This window comes from Cavia porcellus, unplaced genomic scaffold, assembly GCF_034190915.1.
Source record: "Cavia porcellus strain 051 isolate PalLab524CR breed Dunkin Hartley unplaced genomic scaffold, mCavPor4.1 scaffold_1, whole genome shotgun sequence".
In the NCBI taxonomy this organism is placed as follows: domain Eukaryota; kingdom Metazoa; phylum Chordata; class Mammalia; order Rodentia; family Caviidae; genus Cavia; species Cavia porcellus.
Genome location: NW_026947484.1, coordinates 160388558 through 160413230, shown reverse-complemented (window position 1 = coordinate 160413230; position 24673 = coordinate 160388558). Strand labels below are relative to the sequence as shown.

The 24673-nt window shown below is 41.1% G+C and overlaps 1 protein-coding gene across 12 annotated transcripts in view; it reads left to right on the top strand.

Annotated features, from left to right (window-relative positions):
* The first annotated feature begins 3876 nt into the window (after window positions 1–3876).
* Window positions 3877–24673, top strand: part of Lrrc7 (leucine rich repeat containing 7) — a 486713-nt gene continuing 465916 nt past the window's right edge. For all 12 annotated transcript variants that reach the window (XM_063258479.1, XM_063258496.1, XM_063258477.1 and 9 more), the window contains exon 1: window positions 3877–4040. In XM_063258479.1, the coding sequence (XP_063114549.1) occupies window positions 4039–4040 (2 nt within the window). In that variant the 5' untranslated portion in view covers window positions 3877–4038. The remainder of the gene's footprint in view (window positions 4041–24673) is intronic.

Sequence of the window (24673 nt, the reverse complement as noted above, 5' to 3'; positions counted from 1 at the left end):
ACAGTGTTGATTTATTAAGACCCAAAAACAACTTACAAAAGGATACTTACTGCACTGCATTATTTACGTAAAGGGGAAGGATGCAAAGTACCATAAACAAACGCTGTTAGCAGCAAAAATGGTCAACATTCATGAATGGACCAAAAAAATTTAAGAATGAGGTTACAGGGAGGGAGGCAAAAGTTGGGACAAAAGACTTCAATCATATCTACCATGCTTTCCTTTTTCAGGTCTGTGGTCGGTACATCAGAGGCTATTGTGTTTCTTACATATTTCAAATGTGCAAATTAATATTTATAAATGAAACATTAATACTCCAAAACAATTCAAATTCTTAATAAAAGAGCATTCTATTTTGCTAAAACAGAATTATTTATCTAAGAGTACAACTTCACAATAAAGATCATCTAACAAATTCATCGGAAGAAAACTCTTACTAACGTACTGCGATTTCCTCTTCAGATCTTGTCCCTTATTTGCAAAACCAATCACAACAAAGTAACGTTCTCTGGCCTTATGGTACTAGTTGACCTACCAAACTTCAACAATTCTGTGCTTTTTAGAATCTTTACTCCTACATCAAAATTTAACAAAGTTTTCTATATTATCTTCAACCAGCAACATCAAATTAAGCAAATCATATTAACAGTACTTAAAGCTGAAAATATCATCCTTTCCCAAAGTAGTCTTATTTTAGTCAAGAATTACCAGAGTTTAAGACAAGGATGGCATTTCAATCATCCAAAGAAAAGTAGCAGGAAAATAGTTGGCACCTGATTGTTTAATATCACTGGGTCTTTTTATTTTCGAATAAGGTTGTTCCTACATATCTTAAGAAGAGATTGCAATTTCAAAGATTTAGTGGAGCGAATCAAAGAACTTGATTAAGAACTTGCAAAGTTTTATAGCTTTAACATCTAACCATTTACAGACATGGCGTGAAAAGCTAGGCCGTTAAACTACTTGTATCTACTCTTTTAAATTATGATGGTTTTTGCGTTGGACTTGTGGCTGAACAACATGCAAATGATATTTAGCGTTTATCTTTCTCTGGGTGTCAGACAGTCACCTGCTTTCCTGAGGGCTGATGGCAGAGCAGTGAGGTTTACAGACAGCACCTACATTTGCATTTCAATAGTTTCATAATTCCATGAAGCCTCATTGCTGGGACAGTGAAGGTGGCCAAATTTTCTTCAAGATTCAGAAGATTCTTACAGTGAAAGAATCAAGTCATTGTATGCAAAGTCTAGTGAATGTTCTCTCTCACTCTTTTCTTTAGTACTAAGTTTATGTTTTCATGGTGAACATCTTTTCTCTGTTTGAATCTTTATAAACTAAAATCAAGATTGTAAAATAGGACAAAGGAGAATAGAGGACATATGGGACCCCAAAACTTTCTTTCTCCTCAATGGAAAAAAAAGGTTGCTTTTTCTTGGAAAAATAATTCCACTAACCACATAAAAAGGTCGCTAGAGCAGGAGATACGTTGACCATTTGCAAAGATCTGCACTTATCATAACCGGCTGCGATTGTGAGGGAAGAAGCCTGTGAAACATTTTGGTACAGGGAAAATGTTCTGGAGTTATGCTAAAAGAAATTCTGAGTTCAAGGGCAAGGAAACTGAGTACCTTTTTGAGGTGAGCACTACATGCCTCCTGAGAAGTGTGGTTCCACAGGACAGGTACAGGAAGTGGATTAAGTTAAAAAAATATGTGAAAATGGGGTGTGAATTGTATTCCAAACAACCGGAAACCCATGTAGGTTTGCTTTAACTGGAAAAGGGCTGTGTCCAATTATTTTTAATAGGCTTCAATTCACGTGTGAAATTTTTAATATCACCCCACCCAGCTGAGACACTAAATCACTAAATATCGTGCAGTGCAAGATATTTAGCAAGACAGAATCGTGGAGGTAAGAAAAAAGAGCTCAGCAAAGTTCGTTTTAAAATCTTTTAATATTGTTTTCCATTTCATTGCCATGTTCGTAACCTGTTTCATGGTGTTTTGTAAGACTTTAATGAAGATAATGTGGCTTCTTTAAATATATTCTCACTTCTTTTACTGTGTGTATAATAGTGAGCTGTTGTCTTTCAAAGTGGGCCCACCTTCCTGGTCCAGATAAAGCACACCGTCAGCCTTTCCTGGGGTCTCTACAGGTGAGGTCTCAGCCTCCAAAGTTTCTTCCTAGCCACTTCCCAGCAACCAGGAGAAATGATTTTTATTCTCGAAGACGTTAATGTTCCAATCCAGGAATACAAGAAAGGGCTTCAATACATTTCACACACTATCTGACTGCATAAGCAATTAAGGATAAAAGGGAAGATTCCTTCTCTTGAAAAAAGGAGAAAGAGGAGATTACCTACAGTCCACAAAAGAATGATTCCATGATCATAAGCCCATTTTAATTTTAAGAGATGGAATTCATCAGACCTGCAAGTCTAAATATAGCACAAGCGTCATCGATGTGGGTTTCAACATATTGCTGCTCTGAGAGTTTAAAGGAAAGTATGTACAAAGTAAGCGTGCATGCCTTTATCAGAAGAGTGTGAATGTGTGTGCGCGCGCTCTCGCGGGTGCACGCGCGCGTCCCCGGGTTTTGGGCTGGAGGCGGGGCGGTGACTGCATGAAGGGAAGTTGGGAAACCCCTTCTGTCTCTGCTCACCCCTAGAGCAGCAATCTTGGCTCTGGAAATAAGAAGGGGACGCGCGAGCCGGCACCAGGGTCTCCGCCTTGACTGACATGAAGCTAGCGGCGCCGCAGGCAGAGACTTTTCTCCGCGGCAGCCAACAACCTGCAACAGCCGGGCGGGCGGGGGAGGAAACCCCGAGGAGGCGCTCCCGGCCGCCCCTTTGCTGAGATAGCAGGAGCCGCAGCCTGCGGAGCGGCGAGCGCGGCGTCACCGAGCTGCGCGGTGCAGGGCGCGCGGGCGGGCGGCGCGCAGGCCCGGGAGCCGCTCCAGCCGCAGGACGCCGCTCCGCGCTGCGCCGCCAGCGCCCGAGCCTGCGCCGCGTGCCACCTGCCCCGCGCGCCGCGGGCGACACCGGACACGGGCTGCACGCGGGCAGGCGGTGAGGACGGCCTGCCCCGCTCCTCCGGGAAGCCAGGTCCCGGAGCCGCTGTGCGCTCTGCGGGACTGGAATTTTTCTCCCTTGCAACTGGAGGGAGCCCGCGTAGAGGTCAGAGCGGCAGCCCAGGAGCTCCGAGGAGCGGCCGGGGGGGCTGTGACCATGGTCCTCGCTCCTGCCCCTGGAAAATCTCCGTGACATTTTTCACACATTGAAGAGGCTGCAGCTGGTGTCGTCGGAAAAGGGGGTGGGAAAAAAGAGGGGGCGGGGAGAGCCGGGAGACACCGGCAGGAGCCCGGAGCAGCGCCTCCCCGCTCGCCAAGCCCGGCACCTGTGCGCGGAGCCGCGGCGCAGACGAGGACCCCGACCCGGCGAACCCCGGGCTGGAAGCGGAGAACACCAGCGCCCGGGCAGCGCGTGCTCGCCAGCGGGACCCGCACCGCCCACTCGGGCCACCGCCGCAGACGCAGCTGCGGGAGCGCACGACCGCCGCTCGGAGCTGCACGCGGCGCCCGGGTTCCCGGGATCTCCGCCCGGCACGCGGCGCTACGGAGCGGGGCGCACGATTCGCCCTTCCTGCTCGTCGCTTCTCCTCCCAGGATTTATTGTGTGTGGAGCCTCCTGGGGGCGGGGAGGGAGCCGCGCCGCCGCCGCCGCCGCCGCCGGGGCTGCGGTCGCTAGCGCGGCGCGCTGGGCAGGCGGAGGCCGGGGAGGGGACGCGCGCCTGCCCCCCGCGGCGCTCCGGGCTCCCCGGCCGCTCCCCGCGGGAACCTCTGCAGCCGGCCACCTGAAGGGCGCCGGCGACACCATGGTCTAGCGTGGCACCTGGTCGGAATCCCCTCGCCCGCCTCCGCCTCCTCTCGGGACCCGCGTGCCCACTCCACTGCAGACCCCCCGGCACTTTAAGGAATAATCCTCGGCAGCTGCACAGCGCACGCTCTCCGGAACCTCATGGGCAGCTTCTCCTGCGGGCGATGTGAGTGGGGCGCCCGTGGTGGCCGCGGGGGTGGTCGGGGGGCCTGGATGCAGGAGGCGTGTGCGGGACCCCGCGAGGATGGGCTCTCCCGAAGCTGCCGGTGCGGTAGCCAAGGAGGCGGCGGCGGGGGCTGAGCTGCGGGGCATCTGGAAACTGGGTGCTGGTGGGGCGCGTGCAAGGGAGTAGCGAGCCGTTGGCTGGCTGGGGAGAAACCCTAAAGGGTTACATACTGCGAAAAGGAAAGGTAAAAGCGAGTGCTGGACGCTGCTGCCCGGACTACGGGTCCAGCGGAGGTTAGGCCTTGCACCTCTATTCTTTGGGGGTCTCTGGTCATCTTTTCCCCAGAGACATGTGAAGGCTGCAGCGCGTGTTGGCCACACACACACACTTGTGGCAGGTCTCGCTTGTTCCTCATCTAAGCAGGTGTTGTATTGCTGCTTTGATCTTTGGTTAAAATGCAATTCGTTGTCTTTATGACATTTGAGGATTCAGAGGACAAGGTGGGGTTTGGGGGATGCAGAGGGTCAAGAAGCATGAAAGACTAGGAGGGCAGAAAGTGGGGTGCAGTGGGGTAAATGCTTTCCTCCGGAGTCGGAGAGAAAGAGCCTCCCTCGCCCTGCGCCTGGCAACTCCAGCCCACAGGGCTCCTTTGTGTTCGCGGGAAGCTAGTGGACCTGCGCTATTCCCAGCCCGGCCTGGGCCCCTGTGCGCCTCCTCTCCGAGTCGTTAAGGATGCAGGACTTGTTCAAATCCTGCGTGGAGAGAGGGAGGGAAACCCTATAGGACCGGGGAGACCCTGTTGCCCAGGCTCTGGGAACCTTAGGTCGCCTACCGGAGTCTCCAGTCTTACTAGGGTTTTTAAAAGAGAGAGTCGAAAATGGGCTGGTGGTTGTACACATCGCCTGGAAAAATAGTGGGACTTCCTGACAACGGCCGGGCGGCTGCGGAATTGCTTCGTGACACTACTTCTCTCGGCCTTCAGGGCTGAATAAAAGACCCGCCTCCGCCCTCTCCTCTCTGGCAGCGCTGTCTCCTCCCCGGGAGAGTCACAAAGCCATCGGGTTGGGCGCAAGGGCGCAGTGCGAGGCGGGGAAGGGAAGAGAAAGAAGGGGTCACTTTCGCAACTCTGGGGGATCGGCGGCTTGGGAGGGGATCCATCTGTGACTCCCAAGTTCCTGTCGAAGTTTTCCTTCCCTGGGAATTACAAAAGGCAGGCGAGGTGGGTGGGAGTCGGGAAGAGCCAGGGTCGGTTCTCCACCTGCTCTCCACGACCACTTTTCCGAGGCGCTCTCCACCCCACCCAGTCTACCTGCCCTGTAACTGGGTCAGCAGGTAGCTGGGCATACCTGGAACCGTGGCCCAGAGGCTCTCTGGATGGAGGGAAAGCAATCTGTGAGCACATTTTAACCTGGGCAGAATTTCCAAGCACAATAGAGATTTTACAGCGTGGGCGAGCAGAGTGCATTCCATAGAAAGCAGGACACGTGATCCCTCCGAGGGGAGAGAGATACAGTATTAGGAACTGGATTTTCTTTGTTCCAGGCTCAGCCCATGGATGCTTAGCATCCTAGTTCCTGGAGTCCTCCTTTAAAGGAAACAGTCATAATAAAGGGAAGGAGGAGGGGGAAGGGAGAGGGAGGGAGCATGGGGAGGAGGAGAAAGTGGAGGAGCGGAGAGGACGTGGAGGAGGTGGAGGAGAAGGAGGAGAAGGAGGAGGAAGAGGAGGAGGATAAAGTTGACCAGAGGAGAGAACAGAGCACAGGTCTCAGAGAGTTGTCCCTGAAGCTCCTGGAACCTCCTGTCACATTTTGTTTTTTAATACCCACCTTGCATCTCCAATGCTGCCCCATCAGGCCCCTGTTTTTATGGGAGGCGTTCTCCGTGGGAGACGCTAGTGGGAAAGTTCTCCTGCCTCTGCACACGTGGGTTTCCCAGCGCCTCAGCACCTGCTGTCATTGGCAGCAGATCGTGCCACCTCCCAGTGTCATGCTTCAATTCAAGCAGCCTGAAGCTGACTTACTGGAGATTTTTTTTTTTTTTTCCCCCGAAAGAATGTGAAGCTGTCATGTCCTGGATTCTTGGAAACTAGTGATCACACCAGGGAAAGAGGGAGGGAGTAGAGAACCTGGGATTATTATTTTATTCTCCCAGAAGAGTCACAGGATTGAAGTGCATGCATGTGTGTTTAGCAGGGTCTACCTTCGGAGTGCCCAAAGTGTGTCAGGCCTGTGGAATGCCCTGGAATCTGTTAATTCAGTGGAAGTTGAACTAGTTCTCCACCCAAGGCTGAATCAGGGTTCTGTGACTTGGAGATCGCCTCTGTCATTTGGACTTCATGTTTTACAAGGCATCTTAGTAGGCTAAAGTTGTTTTTTTTTTTTTTAAATGTGGGTTATTTCTGTCCGTGGTACATTGCATCATGTTAATATGCCCTGGTAAAGAAAGCATATGCAGTTTCCACAACATATTCTGAGGTGAGAGTTCTCGATGCATTTTATTTTTACATTGACTGACCAAGAAAAGATGTAGACTTAACCATGGCAACCCTTGCGCTCTTCATGGCTTGTGCCTGAACATAATGCAGTTTCAGAATTAGAAACAACTCCATATAGAAATGAACCTGATCCAATTACAGTAGCCATGTTGTAGTCAGAATTCCAGCCCAGTGTTAGGCTGCCTGCAAGATGTTCTTAATTAAAATGTCATTTCACTTGTTTCTGTGAGCTTTTAATTTTTCTAATTCCTCTATATAAAGTACAGAGAAGAAGCTTAAAGTGTTTTTTGTGCCTGTTGCCTTTGGATTTTTAAAAGTTATGGAAATACAGTATTATGAATTTTTTACAGTTGCAAAAGTCATTAACCATGTTATCTATAGTGTTAATTCCCAGGAGTATTTGTTATGTATCTCTTATTCCAATCTGTAATGAATGGCAATATTTGTTTTACAACCTAGTCTCCTTGGTTATGTCTTAAAATACCCCTTTTTGGAACAACCAAAAACTTGACAATACTTGGAACAACCAAAACTTGACAATATTAGATTTTAACTGGTGTGTCACTGTTTCACCCATTGACATGCAATTTTACTTTCTGAATCACTGTGCCCTTATTGTGAGACTGGGTCACACAGCCCATATGCTAACTTCATTCCATACCCAAATTACTAAAGTGCAGGAAGAGGAGTTCACTTTTCATAAATCGCCATGTGAATCATCTTTGTTAGTGTATTCTCTTGTTCAATCTTTTTTGCAATTTTTTGGAAAATGTTTCCTTTGGAATCAGACAATGTCCATTGAACAAAACAATTATAATAACCACACCAGCTATGAAAGACACTGGAATATTTTATTCTTGTCAGTAACAATGGCTGCTTTATAGAATACCATCTACAGCTCACTTGGAGGGAACCTAATTGTGCATGTGAATTTGCAAGAGAAATCTGGGAAAATCATTGATTCAAGTCTGTATCGTAGAACATTTAGTTGGACAAAGCTTTTGAGCAGTAAGTAATTCCTATCTTCAAGAAAAGATACACTGGAGATGAATCTAGGATCTTCTGAGCTTTTCCCCTTGAACCTTTTTAAATTTAGGGATCTTCTGTGGAACCCTTTGAAGTTTCAATATTAAAAAAATAAAATTTAATGTTAAAATAGCAATTTAAACCTGTGCTGTAACAATTATATTCTACTACGAGGAAACATAGAAGCAGGCTTTTCTGAAATTACCAGTGTGGCATGTTTATTGTAATCAGTGGACCTTCATGGACACATTGTCAATCCAAGGCCATATTTATATTAGGGTTCTCTTTGTTACATGTTCTGTGGGCTTTGACACATGTGTAAGAACATTTATCCACTATTTTAATCTCACATAGATTGCTTTGCTGTCCTAAATGTGCTCAAGGCTATCAAGGTTCAAGGCTCCTTCCCTCCCCCGAAACCTTGTTAAGCAGTGAACTTTTTTACTGTTCCTTTTCCAGAGTGTTCTACAGGGAGAATCATAGAGTATGCCATATTTTCAGATTGGCTTCTTTAATTTAGCCACATCTGCATCTATCGTAAAATACTGAATTGTGGATTGGCCATGAAAACTCAGAATTTATAGAACAACAACATTTGGAAGAGGGAGACCACAAATCAGCATTCTCCCAAGTAAAGTTTTAATCATTAGAAGTATTTGTGTTTTAATAGAAACAACACTAGGAAATTGTTAAGAAGGTAAAGCAAAACAAAAAAAACCTTTGATTTTAGAATAAAATGTAATTGCCAGTGATTTCACTCAGCCTCTTTTAAAACTATAAAATGGAGTAATAATTGCCAAGTTATAGTAACAGTACAGTTATACAACAAAGTGCAACACAAGAGTTGGTGTGAATATTTTGGAGAAATGCAATGTAAACTTCTTGGTATGAATCAGTGTCTCTTCAGTAGGCTGCGGTTGTGTGTGGTTGTGCGGGGGGGGGGGGGGGGAGGGTGGTGGTGGCACCCTGCGTTTTAAGGAATGCCATTTAGAGAATCACATCTCTCTGTTTCCGGTCTTGGTGTTCAAGGAGTAGATTGAGACATCCTTGGGCATCGCTTGCCCTCTTGCTTCCCTTGTGATACTATTACCTGAACCAGGCCCACAGTGACAGCTACCTGGACACCTCTGGGGCAGCTCCTTTGTTTTCCAAAGAATCCTCTTAGGCAAACCATTCTCACCATTTCAGACTCCAGTACCCTAAGTGGCAAGATTGTGTCACATGGCAAGGAAGTGATGGGCCAAGGATTTAGCTTCTGAGACCACGCCCCCCTACCAGGCTCCCTCCTTTACTGACAAAATATCAAATAGCTGAAATCTGTAGTCATCGAACAGCTTCCTAATTTATAAATAAGAATTAAGGTTTTATCTTGCCTTTCAAAATGATCTACATGTGACAGCAATGCACCATGCTACTTCCGTGACCGTCCTTTAATATAAGAAACACTGTTCCTTTTTTCCATAGCATGATTAATTCATGACAGAAACATTCTTATTAGAACCTGTCATACAAAAATACATTCCGGACGTTTTCAGTGAAGTAGGTTTTGAACTTGTAGCTGTCACCTAGTTTGAAACTATGATGATGTAGTTGATAAATAAGTCCCTTGAGAAGTATCACATAGGCTATTTAAATTATTAATCATAATAGACAAATCATTTGTCACTCAAAGACATACGGAATCGATAAGTACATTTAGGACTTTCTGTATACACTCATTTTCATGGCATTGATTATTGCTTTGACAAAGTACTGAAAATATATAAGGTATTATTTTACTTTATTATACTTGAATAGTGGTTACCAAAGATGAAGTATTAAAATTTATATTTTCATTGACATGATCTGTTTAAATATTTTAACAATGCTATTGCATCAGTTTTTTGAAGACTATTTCTTCAGAGGCACCAGGGTAGTTTTGCTATATTTCACTTTCTTTCTTTTTTTTTTTTTTCTTTTTGTCTTTTTCCTTTTTATGGGTACAGGGATCGAACTCACGACTGCCTGCTTGCAAGGCAGGCGCTTATGCCACTGAGCTAAATCCCCAGCCCCTGTATTTCACTTTCAGTAAGGTTGAAAGCATATTTAAAAGCAGGAGATAGGGGCTGCATGTTTAGCTCAGTGGCACAATCACCTGCTTGGTAAGCATAAGGTCCTGAGTTTGATCCCTGCTACCAAAAAGGAAAAAAGAAAAAAGAAAGAAAACCAGGAGATAGTTACATTGGGCCCAAAATAGTAGCATAATGAGTGTGTGTAGTTGAACAGAACTGTGTGTATATGTGTGTATTTGTGCTCAGTCAAAGGAAAGAAATTGTGTGGAATTGAAGTCATGAAATATTATGAGAACAAGCCAGAAGCTATCATTTCTGTTACAGAAGAGATAGCTGATCTGAAAAGAATCAAACAAACTGATAGTGTAAGTGCTATCGCTTCTTTATGAGATTTCATAGGCAGAAAGAGAAAAATATGATACTAGGGTAAAAAAAACAGTAAAACAGAGCTAACAGAGAAAATGTGGGCAGACAGTTAGAAAGGAGCTGTTGGACTTAATCGTTAAGGAAAATAATTTTGGATGTTCATGCTATTATCATATTTTGAAAGAGATAGCTTTGTATAGTAGCAAAATATTTTGCAGAATCCTGGCTGCATTATTAAGCTGTGGGGTATGAGAAGATAAAGCAAGAAATGAACATTGTTGAGATAGTGCCTAAGTGTAATGAAGACATTTCTTGTACTGAAAAGGTGAGCTAAATTATACCAGCTGCACTTAAAGAATTAATATAATATAGATGATGTAACTAAAATAGTGTAAAAGTGCAAATGAACTTCTGTAGTATTGTCCATAGAGTGTTCTGTGTGTAGGCACTTTACAGAGTCCTGCAGAATGAAAATGTACCTTAGGCCACGTATTTTGAGCAATTTTATTCCATTCAGTATTTACTGTCCAGTGTTATTGTGGATCAGTGTAATTTAGGCCATGGTGAATTCTCGTCTCTACAAGTGTGATTAATTTCTTAAAACAATTATAAAAGTGATTGTAATTAAACCCAGTAGCTAGTTAAACTTCAAATGAATGTTAAATATTAGTGATGTCCTTGGGGTAATACTGGATTATTGAACTTTGGGTGTACACCACACATACACAGCTGAAATGGCTGTATTTCACCACACCAACACACCTGGCTGTAATCTTACTGTGTCTCGAGTTTGTGACAATTCAGAGCTGGAAGGAACTAAAAAGGGCTTCACTTTATCAGACAGATTGCTGAGGCCCAGCTAAATCTGCTTCCTTGTCTCAGGTCATAGGGCCATCATGGAAAAACATTGGAACCACATCTGCTGTCCACCTGAAGCAATAAGCAGCACCCTTGGAAGTATTAGAACCCTTTATCTACCTGAGCAAAGTGAAAGAGGAAAAGGGACTCTAACCTACTAGATCTAATTAGTGTCAGCAGCCAACAGCATGACACCATCCAAAACACATTTCTTTTTCATTTGACTTTTGGCCTGAATTTTTCCCTGACTTTCTATTTGGCTTAAGTTTTTTGGACAATTGCCTTATCTTTCTACTTTGATTTGACTGTCTAGGCAGACCATAGTGCAATAAATTTAACATCCATTAAACATTCTATTTTTAAAAAGATGCCTTCCTTTAAGAAATATAGAATTAATTTTCATTAATATCGAAGTATTCTAAATTTGGATACTGTGTCCTCTCTTAATGAGAGTTAAAAAGTTCTATTCAATTATTGATTCCTTTATGATAATTCCAGCTAAAAGAAAATTGGATGATGGAAAAATGTTCAGTTCATGTTAAGTAAATGAATTTTCTTCTAAAAGTGCTAGTATTATGAAAGCCCAATCAATGAGTTTTCCTAACAAAAAACAAGAATGATTTAAAGTGATAGTAACCCTTTAGGAGGGCATTCTAGTAAGAAAGACAAAATATGATAACAGGTGGAGTTTGGGAAACAGAACCCTCCCTGTGGGTGGTTCTCATCCTTCTGTGGGTCCTTCTTTATATTTGTTTGCTTGCTAGCTTTTTCTGCCCTCAAATATCTCATTTGTTTTCTGCAAGTGGTAAATATGCTAAGAAAGCTCAGAAGGTCACATTATGAAGGGTTCTTTGAAATAACAAACTCCTTTAAAATACTTAAGATCTACTATAACTTACTTTTTCTGTCATAAGACATACTTGAAATATGTATTAATGTCTCAAATGTTTCACTTAATGTTTTTTTTAATGCTAAAATTATCAATCCACGTTTTCCAGAGGCTTTAAATTTCTGGGAAATTTAGGGAAAGATGTTTTTCAATATATTGACCAAATATACTAAAAGCTATTATAGAACTTTTTCAAAATGATGGTATAAATTTCCTAAAATATATATTTACATTGTAGACAAATATAAAAAGTTGACAAACAAAAGTATTGATTAAGCAAGCTGTACCTTCAGAGTCCCATGTAATAATCTTAAAAAGGCAGATTAAAACTTCTTAGTGCAAATAATGTTTAAAATTAAAGAAACGTCCTGAAGTCTAAATTCGTACATTGCATAGCAGCATAGTAACTTGGCTGCACTTGTGGAATGCTGTTGCTTGTGCTGGCTGTGGCATACTGTGCCCGGGAGGGAGGGTATGATGGAATGGAACACGCTTCTGCTTCTGGGACTGCATCCCACACACTGATTCACACAAGAAATCTGAGTGTCGAATGCCTGTGTGTTAATGGTAAGACGAGATGGGAGCTTCTTCCAGCCCAAGCTTTGAACTTACTCCCCGTCATGATATCCGCTTTTGCCTTTCGGAAGTTTTAATTGAATTTAACTTACTGAGATGCTATTTAACAATGCAATCTAATAAAAACCATGTTTAGGGTTTGCTTGCTTGTTCGATTTTCGTAAGGTTTGCTTTCTGCAGACAAAATCATGACCTCAAAACTCTAACACAGTAAATGTCAACATAGGATCTAAAGAAGTGATTGCAGAGATACTCTTTTATATGTTGGTACAGGAAGAAACTCCTGGAACTTATCCCCGTGTTTATTTTCCATTATAAAAATCATCAAGCAGATATACTTCATTAAAGGTGAATACACAGAGTAAGGCACTCACATTCCATACTCAGGTAGGGTATGCATCGTTTACGTGAATATCATAATTGGCTTCTTTAAGGAAAGATAGCGTAACAGACAGCGATGGTGAACCTCTCAGAGCTTTCAGTGATGCATGTGGCCTGCTGTGGTTTACATGCTGGAAGTTCGCCACTCGTACAGAAAACCCATCGGTAAATGTCTTAAGAATGCATAAATTAAAATGTGCTGGTGAGTGAGGAGCTGAGACAAAACCTATACAAACAGTGTTGAAGGGCTGCTTTTAAAATGTTTGTGTAAGTGGATACATATGTCAACCTCTTATTCCCAAGAACTTGCTCTTTTTGTTCCCTGCTCTAAAGTTTATCTATGACTCACACCAAGAGCACTGTCTTCGGTAGCAATTGACAGTTCGTATACCTTGGCTGTTGATTAATCAGTGTAAATTTACCCACATGATACAATATGATGGTGACTGCTAAGTAAGGTACCAGTGTCTTAGTCCATTGCCTGTTAGTCTGACTGAATTCCAAAGACTGGATAGTTTATAGAGAGTAGATTTGTTCAGCTCATAATTCTGGGGGTTGGGAGGTACAAGGCCCTGCGGCTTTCTTGCTAATAAAGATTCTGCAGAAGCCCCAAAGCAATGTGAGGATCGCATGGGGAAAGTGTTACATGCAAGGGACAGAGACTCTTTGGACAGCTCATCAATTCATTCATCTGTGAATGGGCTGTGTCCTCATCTAATCACTTGTGGATTCTGTTGAACCCTGGGTCTTGGGCAAACCCTCTACCACTGAGCTACACCCTCCATCTTCTGATCACCTCTTAAAATCTGCACCTAGTCACATCTTTTATTACTTCACAGAAGAAGACTGGGCATGAGCTACGTGATAGAGAGCTTGTGTTGTGTGCGTGGGACCCTGAGGGGGGATGGGGAACTCATCCCAGGGGTGACATTTTAACATGGGTCTTAATGGGCACATTCTCACTGTAGTAGTGAGTGCTTGCACTCAGTCTCAGGGATCTGCTCATCACTTGTCTCATTCCCAGTGGCAACCAAGGTAGCCCCAAGCCTAAAGAGCCCTTCCCTTCTTTGCCAGTGCAGAAATATCCATAACTGGTAGAAAGGAATATGTTCTTAATCTCCTTCCCCTTTTATTCCTGGCAGGATTTCTTTGTATGATTGTGTGTGGGGAAAATAGGAGCGTGGAAGACAAAGTCATATTGGGGCTCAGGGAGCACTGATGAATATGTTCGTATCTTACATGTTACCTGATGGTTTTACCATCACTGTCTGGCTATTGATAGAAGATAGGATATTGTCCTGGGAGTTAAGAATTATAGTCTAATGAGCCAATCTTAGGTTTTGAAAATGTAGTGGCTGCTAACATTTACATGGAAAAGAAAGGCAACAAAAACCCCAGAGATGCTGCCTGAAAGGTTTGCACTTTCCCCTTCTGCATGTGAGGCAAGTGAGACATTTACCTTCCAGCTGAGTAATGATTACTGTTAATTGGCTGATGCTTTTTTATAGTAATTAGTTGAATGTAAAATATATTGAATATATAGCTGTTTAATATAACTTAAGAAGCTCCTGATTGTATTCTCCACCTTTCTAAAAGTGATTAAACCTTTAAACAGTGCCATTTGTGTAATCACCAAACGATCATTTCCAGTTCTTTTATTTCTCTGAGATATGTCAGTGGTTAGCACAAGCATTTCTAGCATTAAGTGTTTAAATAGTTGTCCCCCAAACCAGCACATATATTGGGGCTCATTTGATTTTCGGTTATCATAGGAAACTGGCTTGCAGCCTAGTGCAGAAAAAATGTGCATCTATGACTGAATGGTTTTCCTGGTGCTACTGAGTGCCTTCAAGGGACTGCTCAGCCTTTAGTGCCATTCATCTCAATTTGTTCTTCTCTTTCCTTTCTGAGGACGTCATGGGATTGTGCTTCACTTTTCCTCCTGGGAATTAGGCATGTTAGTCACTTCGGCCAATGCAGAGCAAACATCATCAACAGCAGCAAATGAGGAGCAGTTCCTCTGTGCCGAAGGATTCATGACTCAGTGTGTTATTTGGCCATCGCTTGATGTAACAATCACAGGAGCCGGTACCAGGAAAGAGCCTGCCTCAGCCTGGTCTGCACACAGCTACACCAAATCAAGTTGTGCCAGTGCACGTGAATTCAACACAGCATTTAAGCAAGAAATGAAGTGTTGTTATTTTGAGATTTGGGGAATCGTTTGTAACTATAAAAACTGTAGCATTTCCTTCCTGTTGACTTGAAAGTGAAGTTGTAGTTAGTGAAGGTGGATTTTGGGTTCCAGTATGTTGTGCCATGACTTTTGATGCTATCTGAGCACACTTCTTAGTTCTTCATATATACATGTATTATAGTTCACGATTGATTCAAGTTATAAGAGTTATTTAAAAGATATAAATTCATTTGTAGACATTTAAAAATTTTAAGCACTTGGACTTTCTCAGTTTGTAATTTTGTGCACAAACAATGTATTTTGATAGTGTAGAAGTTTAAGATTTATGCTGCTGACCTTAAAATCTCAGTGATGTCTTCTGATTCATAAGCAAATCAGAGAAACCAGGATGTATATATCTTCTTATTCATGTACCATCGGGAAAAGTTTTATCATAAAAATTAAGTTAGTGGCAGGGAGGTAACTCAGTGGCTAGCGCCCACCTGGCAAGTGTGAGGTCATGAGTTCAATTCCTCTACAAAAAAATGTTAGAATTTTGGTAGTAGAAATTGAAAGAGGTAGATGATACTGAAATTTCTTTGTGTAAGGTATTGGATTCATTCTGAGCTGATAGAGTGGATTAAAAAGTGCCATGTCCAGGATCATTCCAAGATTTCAAGCATGAGAAACTGGATAGAATGAGATACAGTGTGTTGCCTGGAGAATGCTGGAGAGGTATCTAATTTATTCAGGTGTAAGCTAGAACACCGGCACTAATATGATGGAAATTAAATAACTGACTGACATATTGAAGCATCAATTAATAAAAATAAACAGCTATATAAAAATTTCTAGAAATGTATGGAATACTTTAGTAAAGAAAACAAAGCTTCTTTAAGAAAAGTAAGTTTTCAAAGGAATGAAAATTGGATATGCAAAAGAGTGACTTGCTTGTATTGTTATCTTGATTTTCTTTTAATTATTTTTTGGTGTGCAAAAGGAGCACGATGCATACCCATTCCTTGTGAGCACTGGTTTCTTGCATCCTTTTCTGGCCTGCTCTACAGTTTGGACAGAACAGTTGACTCCTGTTCCTTGTACACCTGGTTTCTGAGATGAGAAGAAGGGCATCTGCCTGCACATAGCGGATTTGATGACCATTTAAATAGATCTGTCAAAGCAACTCATGTGACCCTGTTGGCCTGGCACGCAGATAAAGGGTTAAGCATCCATGCTGGCACGGAGGTTCAGCAACGCCATTAGGAACTGACAGATCTCTGTCCAGCTCTTGGGTGGTGGAGTAAGCATTTGCACGGATGTACAAAATAGTTTTTACCTCTTAACTGCCTTCAAGTAGACGAGCATCGAAGGTCACAGTGTAACGAATGACACCAAACTGTTGTGTTTCGAGCTTTCTGCCTTGGCTTTTGGATTCTGGCCAGCGGGCAGCTCTGAGATGCAGTCGGACTTCTCAGTATGCTTTGCTATTTCCTTCCTTGATAGAGTCTAGATGCATTTCATAAATTTCTCAAATGGGTTACCTTTCCTTTGCCCTTCTCTGTTTCCCTAGGTTGAGGGTCCCTTGGAAAAAAATAACATCCGTGTGAAAATTTAGATGAGTAACAACTTATTTTAGCTTAGGGGAACAGAAATTTGTATGTTTTTAAGCATTGAAAGTTATGACACAAAGTTTTATTTTCTTATCAAGGTCTGGGGAATTTGTGGTTTGGCTCAGATTTTAAGAATAGATATACTTTGCAGTTTTTAATGGTACTTTTGAATTCATAAAGCCTGAAATTCTTTTTAGTATTCAAAACCTTGTCTGTTTCATTTTTATTCACATCTACTGCATCTAAAGATTTGGATTATAAATATGATTTATTATGAACCTCATCTTGACAAAGACACATTTTTGTTTTGTTAGTAGATGGAGTCATTAAATTGGGAAGTATTTCTAATTAAATTCTTCAGAAGCACATAGATTAGAACATTCACATTTTTATATCCTTAGTGTTCTTTTGAAACCAGTTGGAATTCTACTTTGAAAGATGACATGGTAACCTTTAGGATAGTAATTTCCAGATATTTTTATGATCATGGAACACTTTTATCAAGTGAAATATTACAAAGAATTCCAGAGACAAATGGAACTGCTGTTTTTAAAATGGCTGTGTTTTGTGTTCATGAGCTATCTTATCAAAGTGTAATTATTTTATAATTTCTCAGTCCCTGACTTGGGAAATTGTGTACACATGTAAGTGTTTCTGTTATTTTTAGCTGTAGATTACCCACGATCTCAGGCCTCAGGGTTGAACAGAGTTATTTCAGTCATGAGTACAAAGTGGGGTGTGTTTCATTCAGTAGCTCTCATTTTTGTTTCATTGGCAAAGGGTGATATTACCCACATGAAGACTCAATGAAGTCCACTTTATCAGCCCCATTACCGTGTGTATTCGAGGCCTCTCCAGGCCAGAAAGGTATTTATGATGCTATCTTTGCCTCATAATATCTTGGCATCAGGCTGATTAGGCAAAAGGGTGGAGAATACAGTTTGAAGGGACTCAGGCAGATGAAATGGTTTACTCATTGTGATCAGTATGACTCATGAGGATAACTTTGGTTTTGGGACTTGTCAGAGATTATAGTCTTTTACTTCTTTAACCCTAAATATCCTATAGAATACTTTTTGTGGAAGTGATCTGTAGGCTAATCAGCAATAAAATAGCTTCAGAAGCAGAAATGGGTATAAAAATTTCCTCAGAAATTCTTCTGTGATATCCCATAACACAGAAATATGTGGGGTCCTTTGGAGGGTCTTCTATTTTAGATGACATGAATTCTTATTACTCTTGGTTGTTTCATCTGTCTTTCCATCTGCTGCTCCTGCCTTCCAAATTTAAAAATATCTGTCAAAATTACTTTTTGCTGGCATCTGTGGTCTGGTGATATGCATTTGATCTGCAGCCAGATCAGAGTCGTAGGTTTAAACATTTTGCTGCTGGGAACTGGATAAATGACCTCAAGACATGTCTTTTAACTTCCATGTCATAAGCCATGTTTCACACGAGCACAATGATAATTTCACGTAAATGCCGCGATGATCAGATGATTTAAGAAAAGCAGTCCTGCACAGGTACCTTAGTGACACTCTGGGCGTGCATTGAGATCACTCTACGCCCTCCCTAGGTACAGAGATCACTGGGTTTGCTATTTCTTTGGAGATAAAGACCAGATTAGTCATTTTCTTTACAAAGCCCCAAGTCCAGCTATTGTTTGTATTCCATCTTTGCTTCCTCCACGCTCAGAAAAATCATCTTCTTGAAAAAAGACAAGTTTCCTGCTACTGTCTGATCTTTACACCTAGAAGTCTGGTTCATCGCTCCGTTCATCTGTTAGCGTCTGTCGCATCTCCCTGTTTGAACTGAGTGGTTGCTCCTGGAGGAAGCCTCTGCTATCACGTCCTCTTTAATGCTTTCCGTGTTAGCAGAGTGCTACACAGAATGTTCCTTGCATGTAAAATCCTGTGCTTATGTACAGTGGGGTCTTCCTGATCTTTTGAAGTTTTATCAAGCGTTTACAAAACTACTGATAGGAACTTATATATAAATGGAGTAAGAGAGGAAAAAAGTTAATTTTTATTTGAGACTTAGTATCATCTCAGTAACTCATTTAGAGAAATACATATGTATGTATGTATAATATTTTTTCCTGGTGTAATCTGTATGAACTCTGAGCAAATAATGAGTCTTATGAAAAGGGTAACATATAAGTCATTGAAGTTCTTTGTGCCATTTCAGAGTGGGGAATTATATGCAGTTTATAGACTAAAGAATTATTTCTACCTATTATGGGAAACTTGGAGTATTGTAAAGAGATTTTATTACACATTCTAGAATATTCTAATCTTTTTTCTCAAGTGTTATCTTTACCATTTATTTAGTGAAATTTAAAGCTTTGAGAAAGAATGAATTGTATGTAAGCATAAATTGAGTCACAATTATGAGTAACCTGTGATGCTAATATTGATTGGCACCATAAACACAAAAAAGCTTCGGAAGAGCCCAAAGATGTCAAGAATACATAGTGGGCCAGGAGAGTAAACATTTCTTGGAAATATAATGTGTGATAAAACCCTTGAAGCTGGTTAAAGGAGCTGACCTTGTCAGAATGACACAGACAGCCACAGAGTTCAGAAAAAACTACATAAAAACTATTACTAAGAAATAAATCTCAAGATTTTTTAATTAGCAAGCTGTTCCGTTGTTTATCTTAAACATTTATAAGATAATCCCTTTGCTTCCTTTCTACCACAGATGAATACCAACTACTAAAAGTCTTAGCTTCCAAAAAGGGATTCTTAAAATGGTAAGTTTTGCTGTCTGTTTGGATCCATGGTTGTTAAGGAGAGGAAGTAATAAGAGTGGGTCTGACTCTTGGCCAGCCTCCCTATCTCTGATTATATTAGGAGATAAATCAAAATTCTCAAATAAAATTAATTTAAATTATTTTCAATTTAACTCATTGCTTTATTTAATAGATTTTTTTTTTTTTTTTAATTCTCATCTCCCTCCATCCCTGCCTGTAAGAACAGGATTACTGCCTTTGGTCCTTCTGTCGTCTCCTTTACCCATGAGTCAGGTTGATCTTTGTGAATGTCTGATTTTTGCGAATTGATTTTCTTTTTCAGAAATCCTCAATAGTTTCTCTACTCATAAAGTTTCTGTTGAGTACACTGAGGCTTGCCATGGTCAGTTCCACTTTCAACTTTCTCCCTGTTCTCCGGGCCTTCTTGAAACGTATGTTTTGCTCCATTGGAACTGAGCTGGGTCCTCCAATGAGACTCCTCTGTGCCTCCCGAGAGGTGTGGGGGAGCAGCCACAGATGTCTGTTCTGCTGGGGTAGGCTTTGAATCCAAACCTTCTTCCCTCTGCCTTACTCTTGGCCCCATTCTCCATGAGAGAGGGCAAAGGCAAAACCATGAGCTCCCTTGTGTCATTGGAGACCACCAAGAGGAGCTTAGGAAGTTGGGCACCACTATTTGAAGACTAACAAGTGGTACTTCCTCAGCATTTATTGAATTCCTACTCTATTGAATTTTTTTCTTTAACAGCCCCATTAAATTGTCTCCAAGTCACAGCAAAATAGATGTTCTATTGATTATAAAGACTCGCTGTGAAGACAGAGTGGGGATTGGGGCAGGAGCAAGGTTTCTGCGTCGCCTTCCCCAGCTGTGAGACTCTGGGTGAGGGTCACTCTTTAAGGACTGACCTGTAGGTTATACAGAGCAGCTGTGCGCACACGGGCTGTTGAGGGACGTCAGTGAGAAAGGGCTTACCATTTACTTACAAATAATCCAGGAGCCTTTGGCAACATCATTTTCTCTTGTTTTAATTGAAAAATAAATTCCTTTTTTTTTTTCAGTTTAGTTGATACCCACTTCTTCTTACTTAAACTATTGACGTAAAAAAAACACACTTTTACCTACCTTTATTCTTAGCATTTTGAGTATAATGCATATTCTCTATTGCTCGAACGTATTGTATTTTGTTAATTGCTAACTAACAAAATCTAAGGGCCAAGAAACTGCATTTATTGGTAAACCCTTTGTTTTCTATTTTCTGAATTCCAAGGAACAAAATAGGACCTAAAGGAATCTAAGTAACTCCTTACATGTTCATATGCTTTAAATAATGTCATTTGTAGAAGGCACCGTTTCCTTGTTTTCAGCGTGTTCCATGAAAAAAAGTATCTAGATAGCTGTGGTTTGTCCCCCGGGGATATGTTTAAATACCTAAATGGCAAAATATGATGTAGTAAATATGATGTAGTATCATAGTGTTTTACCAGGTGATAGAACTGTCTTCTTAAATTGCTTCTTTTTAATTATTGTGCCTATAATTTATTCACCCACACTTAAAATATTTGATTCATTCTTACTTTACTGTTATGTTTTTTTCTTACAGTTTCATGATGGCTAATTCCTAAATAGTTTTCAGCTTTCTTTAACTCTTTGTTCTCAGGTTTGCCCTCCCAGGTTAAGGTTTTATTATCCTCCCCGCCCTAACCCAGTGTCTCCAGATTGGCTACTGTTGACCCTCATGTCCTCTGGCCTCTTCCTTGGTCTCACCTCTAGAGGGCTTTTAGAACTGGAAGCTCTTTGAAGTGTAAATTCACTTGTGACACTTGATGCCACCCTCATAGATTCCAGGATCCCAAAATCTTTGACATGGATGACAGATCTACACCATAACTTCTGCCCTAATGTGCACATGTACTGAGCTATCAGAAGCTCTGGAAATAAAACTGTGTCTTACCCAAGCATTGCCGTCTGCCAGAAATAGAAGTAAACTCTTACTCTTGCAGTATAATTCCAAGTTTCACTTCTTCCATGAGGCCTTTCTGTCTTTCTTTCATCTCAGGGAACATTAGTGGTATTTGCCTCTGTGCTTTGAAATTAATCTGCATGTATCCCCACTGTGATGCTAATTGTGTTATATTTTAATTGTTTATGTTATTTCTTTTCCACTAGGATGAACATATGTTACTAGAAATAGAATCTTACTCTTTTCTGTGTACCGAGCTCTGGGTACTCAGCACCTGTTGAAAAGAAAACAAATGAATAGAAAAAGAATGAATGAGTTCAATAGGAAAACAACAACTAACAAACATACATATAATTCTATCAGGTGTGGTGTGATCACCCTTGTATTAAAAAATGTATATTTCTTCTTCTTGAATGTATTTGAAAGAATATACTAGAGACTGTGTTTTCTAAATTGAACATATAAATAGTAAATAAAGTAAAACCAGTGCAAAATAGGGAGAAAGTATACCTCTGGCATTGTGATACTTGGGTTTGCATTCTAGCTTTAGCAAGTAATAGCCAAGAAATTTTAAATGGTTTTACAATCCTAGCTTTTCTCTTATCTGCATAAAGGACATAATAGTTAATTTGCCTGACTATTTGGCCATGAGAATCAAACAAGATGAATAAATGGAAATGTTTTAAAAACTGCTGAGGAGAAGATGTTTTTAATTTCATATTTTAGTAGGCTGAAATGTAGAGCCATGGTCATAAACTCTGATGTGTCAACATAAAACTTTTCGGGCCTGTAACTGATAGGTTTTCTTTGTGGTAGTGCTTGTTTTATCTCTTTCCCTGGCACATTTATCAAGTTGGTTTTTGGTTTAAAACAGCACAGTCCATGTTGGTGGTGGTGCTGCTGTTGCCCTGTGTGTTTCTGACATATCCTTGGAGAGTCACCTGTCTGTTGCTCTATTGTGTGGATTCTGCCAGGGCTCTAGAACTATGGGTCAGCTGCCCTGGTCCACCTGCTCTTTCTAAAATTTCTGTACCACCTGCCGAGACGACTCATCAGTCCAGCATCAGTTTTCTGTGTTCCTCTTGTCCCAGCTTTTAGTCCTTTCAGATCCACCGTCCCTGTAGGACTTTGTGCTCCACACAGACATGTTCAGCTTAAGACATTTTCACACTTTGTTAGTGCGTGAAGGACCCACTGCGGCATGGCCCATGGAGCTCTTGTCTGCAGACCTCCGACAGTCTGCTAAAACAGATTCCCTGTCGCTCAGTTAGCACAAATCCAAGGTGTGCTAAAAGAATTGCAGACTTCCAGGGTTAGACTTTGGAAAGAGAAGCACAAGATTTGAATAAAGAATGCTGTGGTGTTACGTGGATATTTTTGTTGCTCCCACCCTGACGTTTTAATCCTACTAATGGGATGTTGTGAAGCATGCACCACTCTCTATTGCAGAGTTCTTTGGCTTTGAGTCACTCCGTGTCTAAATAGTAGCACACCTGTTTCTTTGAATATGGAATTCTCTTATTTGGTGACGCACCCTTGAATTCTGTGGCTGATAGTCATAATGGGCAACCATTTCTCCTGGCTGGATACTTACTGCTTAGCTTTTACAGTTCTAAGGTAAAGCTCTCCCCAGCAAGTGTTGGCTTTACAGCTTTTGTGTTGGATCAGGACTTTATACACTATTTTGAAATGCAAGACTGAGCAATGAGTTCTTTGTTCTTGGCTATCTTCATTTTCTTGCTCTGCAGTGAAGGCCACCAACACCACATTTTTAAGGGGCAGGAAGAGTACAGAGAGGAAATACAGCAAAGAATATTATCTGTGAATTAGCCACAAATATCTGCTCTTAATGTAGTTATCACAATCACTTAAAATTTAAAAACTACATTTTCTTTAAGTCAACCAGCTACCATACTTCATTGTTTTTCAAAAAGATTGATAACAATTTTGGTTTTGTGTTGGCTGGTTCCCTAACTAGATTGTAACTGAAGATGAGATTTGTGCTAAGGGTCCTCATCTATAAACTAGGATAATAATATCTATTTTATGAAGTTATTGTGAATAGTAATATGATAATGGAAAAAGTTACCAAATACCTAGTATGTGCTCATTAGAGTTAGATTCCTACTCTTTCATATTTTTGTGTTGCATTCTTCCAAAGACCTTAAAAGAACTAACCAGCGTCAGAAAAGTCTAATCATGTTGACAGTAAATGCAGTAGCTCACAGTTACTGGTTTATCAGCCATCTGTCGTAGGCTTTTGAAATATTTGGAAAATTATCTTCTGTAAGGATGCCCTATTGTTCTCTGAAAATTACCAGCAGCAGTGAAGGTTGGAAAGCTTTTCTAGAAACTACTTCCATGACAAGAGATACTGATACAAAGTAGGTTTCAGTGGCACATTGAAGGCGGCTTTTCACATCTTTGGAATGGTTAGGAAATAGTAGATATCATGTCCAAGTTTCTAACTTACTATTTTAAACTAACCCTCACAATGCAAGTCATGGCTCAATCCCATCTGCTTATGTTGTGTGGTTAAATTGTCACATCATATCCACTACTAGTCTATTCATTGGTCCAGGCTTAATACCAAATAAGAGACACAGATTTCAAAATCATACAATGTATGACCATTATAGAAACGTAGTCCCTCTGAGCTCTGTTAGTCTCACAAACATGAAAAACTTTCTTCAAGGAAAGTAAATATGAAAACACATTTTAAGATTCAAGGTTCCATAACATGTCATTGAATGTTGTAATTCATATAGCTATTGCTAGTACTCTCTTTAAATATTCATGCTTTAATGTATGGAAGTTGAGACATCCATACATTCAAATTTAATTTTCAGGAAATGATCATAGTTAATTGAAATAGGAAAAATCAGTTCTAAAAAATCCTGTTAAAATAAGGGGATACAATGATTAATTATTGATTGTGAATTATGTATCGGGAGAATAATATGCCCAGCGAGTGATAAAACCTCATTCATCTTATCCTATGACACTTTCCAAAGATTTCTCCAAAGCAGACAGGCAAAACCGAACACAGTGACACTGCCACATGAAGAAGGAATGTTCAGTTACTGCTGAAGAACTTCCGGTTTATATACAATTTAGTCCTGTGCCTGCACATCAGTGTCGAAGGTTTCTAAGAAGATCTTATGTTGGCACCTCATGAAAGAGGTAGGGGATAAGAAGCTATTTGGCAGAAAAGTGGTTTCTTCATAGATGTCAAGAGGAAAAACTTCTCTGCCCAGCAAGTATAAAATATACCTGCTTTGAAGCAAACCTGTGGGATTCTTCAGTAATCTCCCTATGGATAAAGCACAATAAAAACAGTAGCTTCCATGATAGATTTACTTTATGGATGTCTGTAAATCTGATCCTTAGTATTTGGACTGTGATTCCCTGTGATTCCACAGTTTTTCATAACTCGTATCACCAAGATAAATATTTTGCTTCTTCACATTACCTGGAAATTTACCAGAAATCAAAT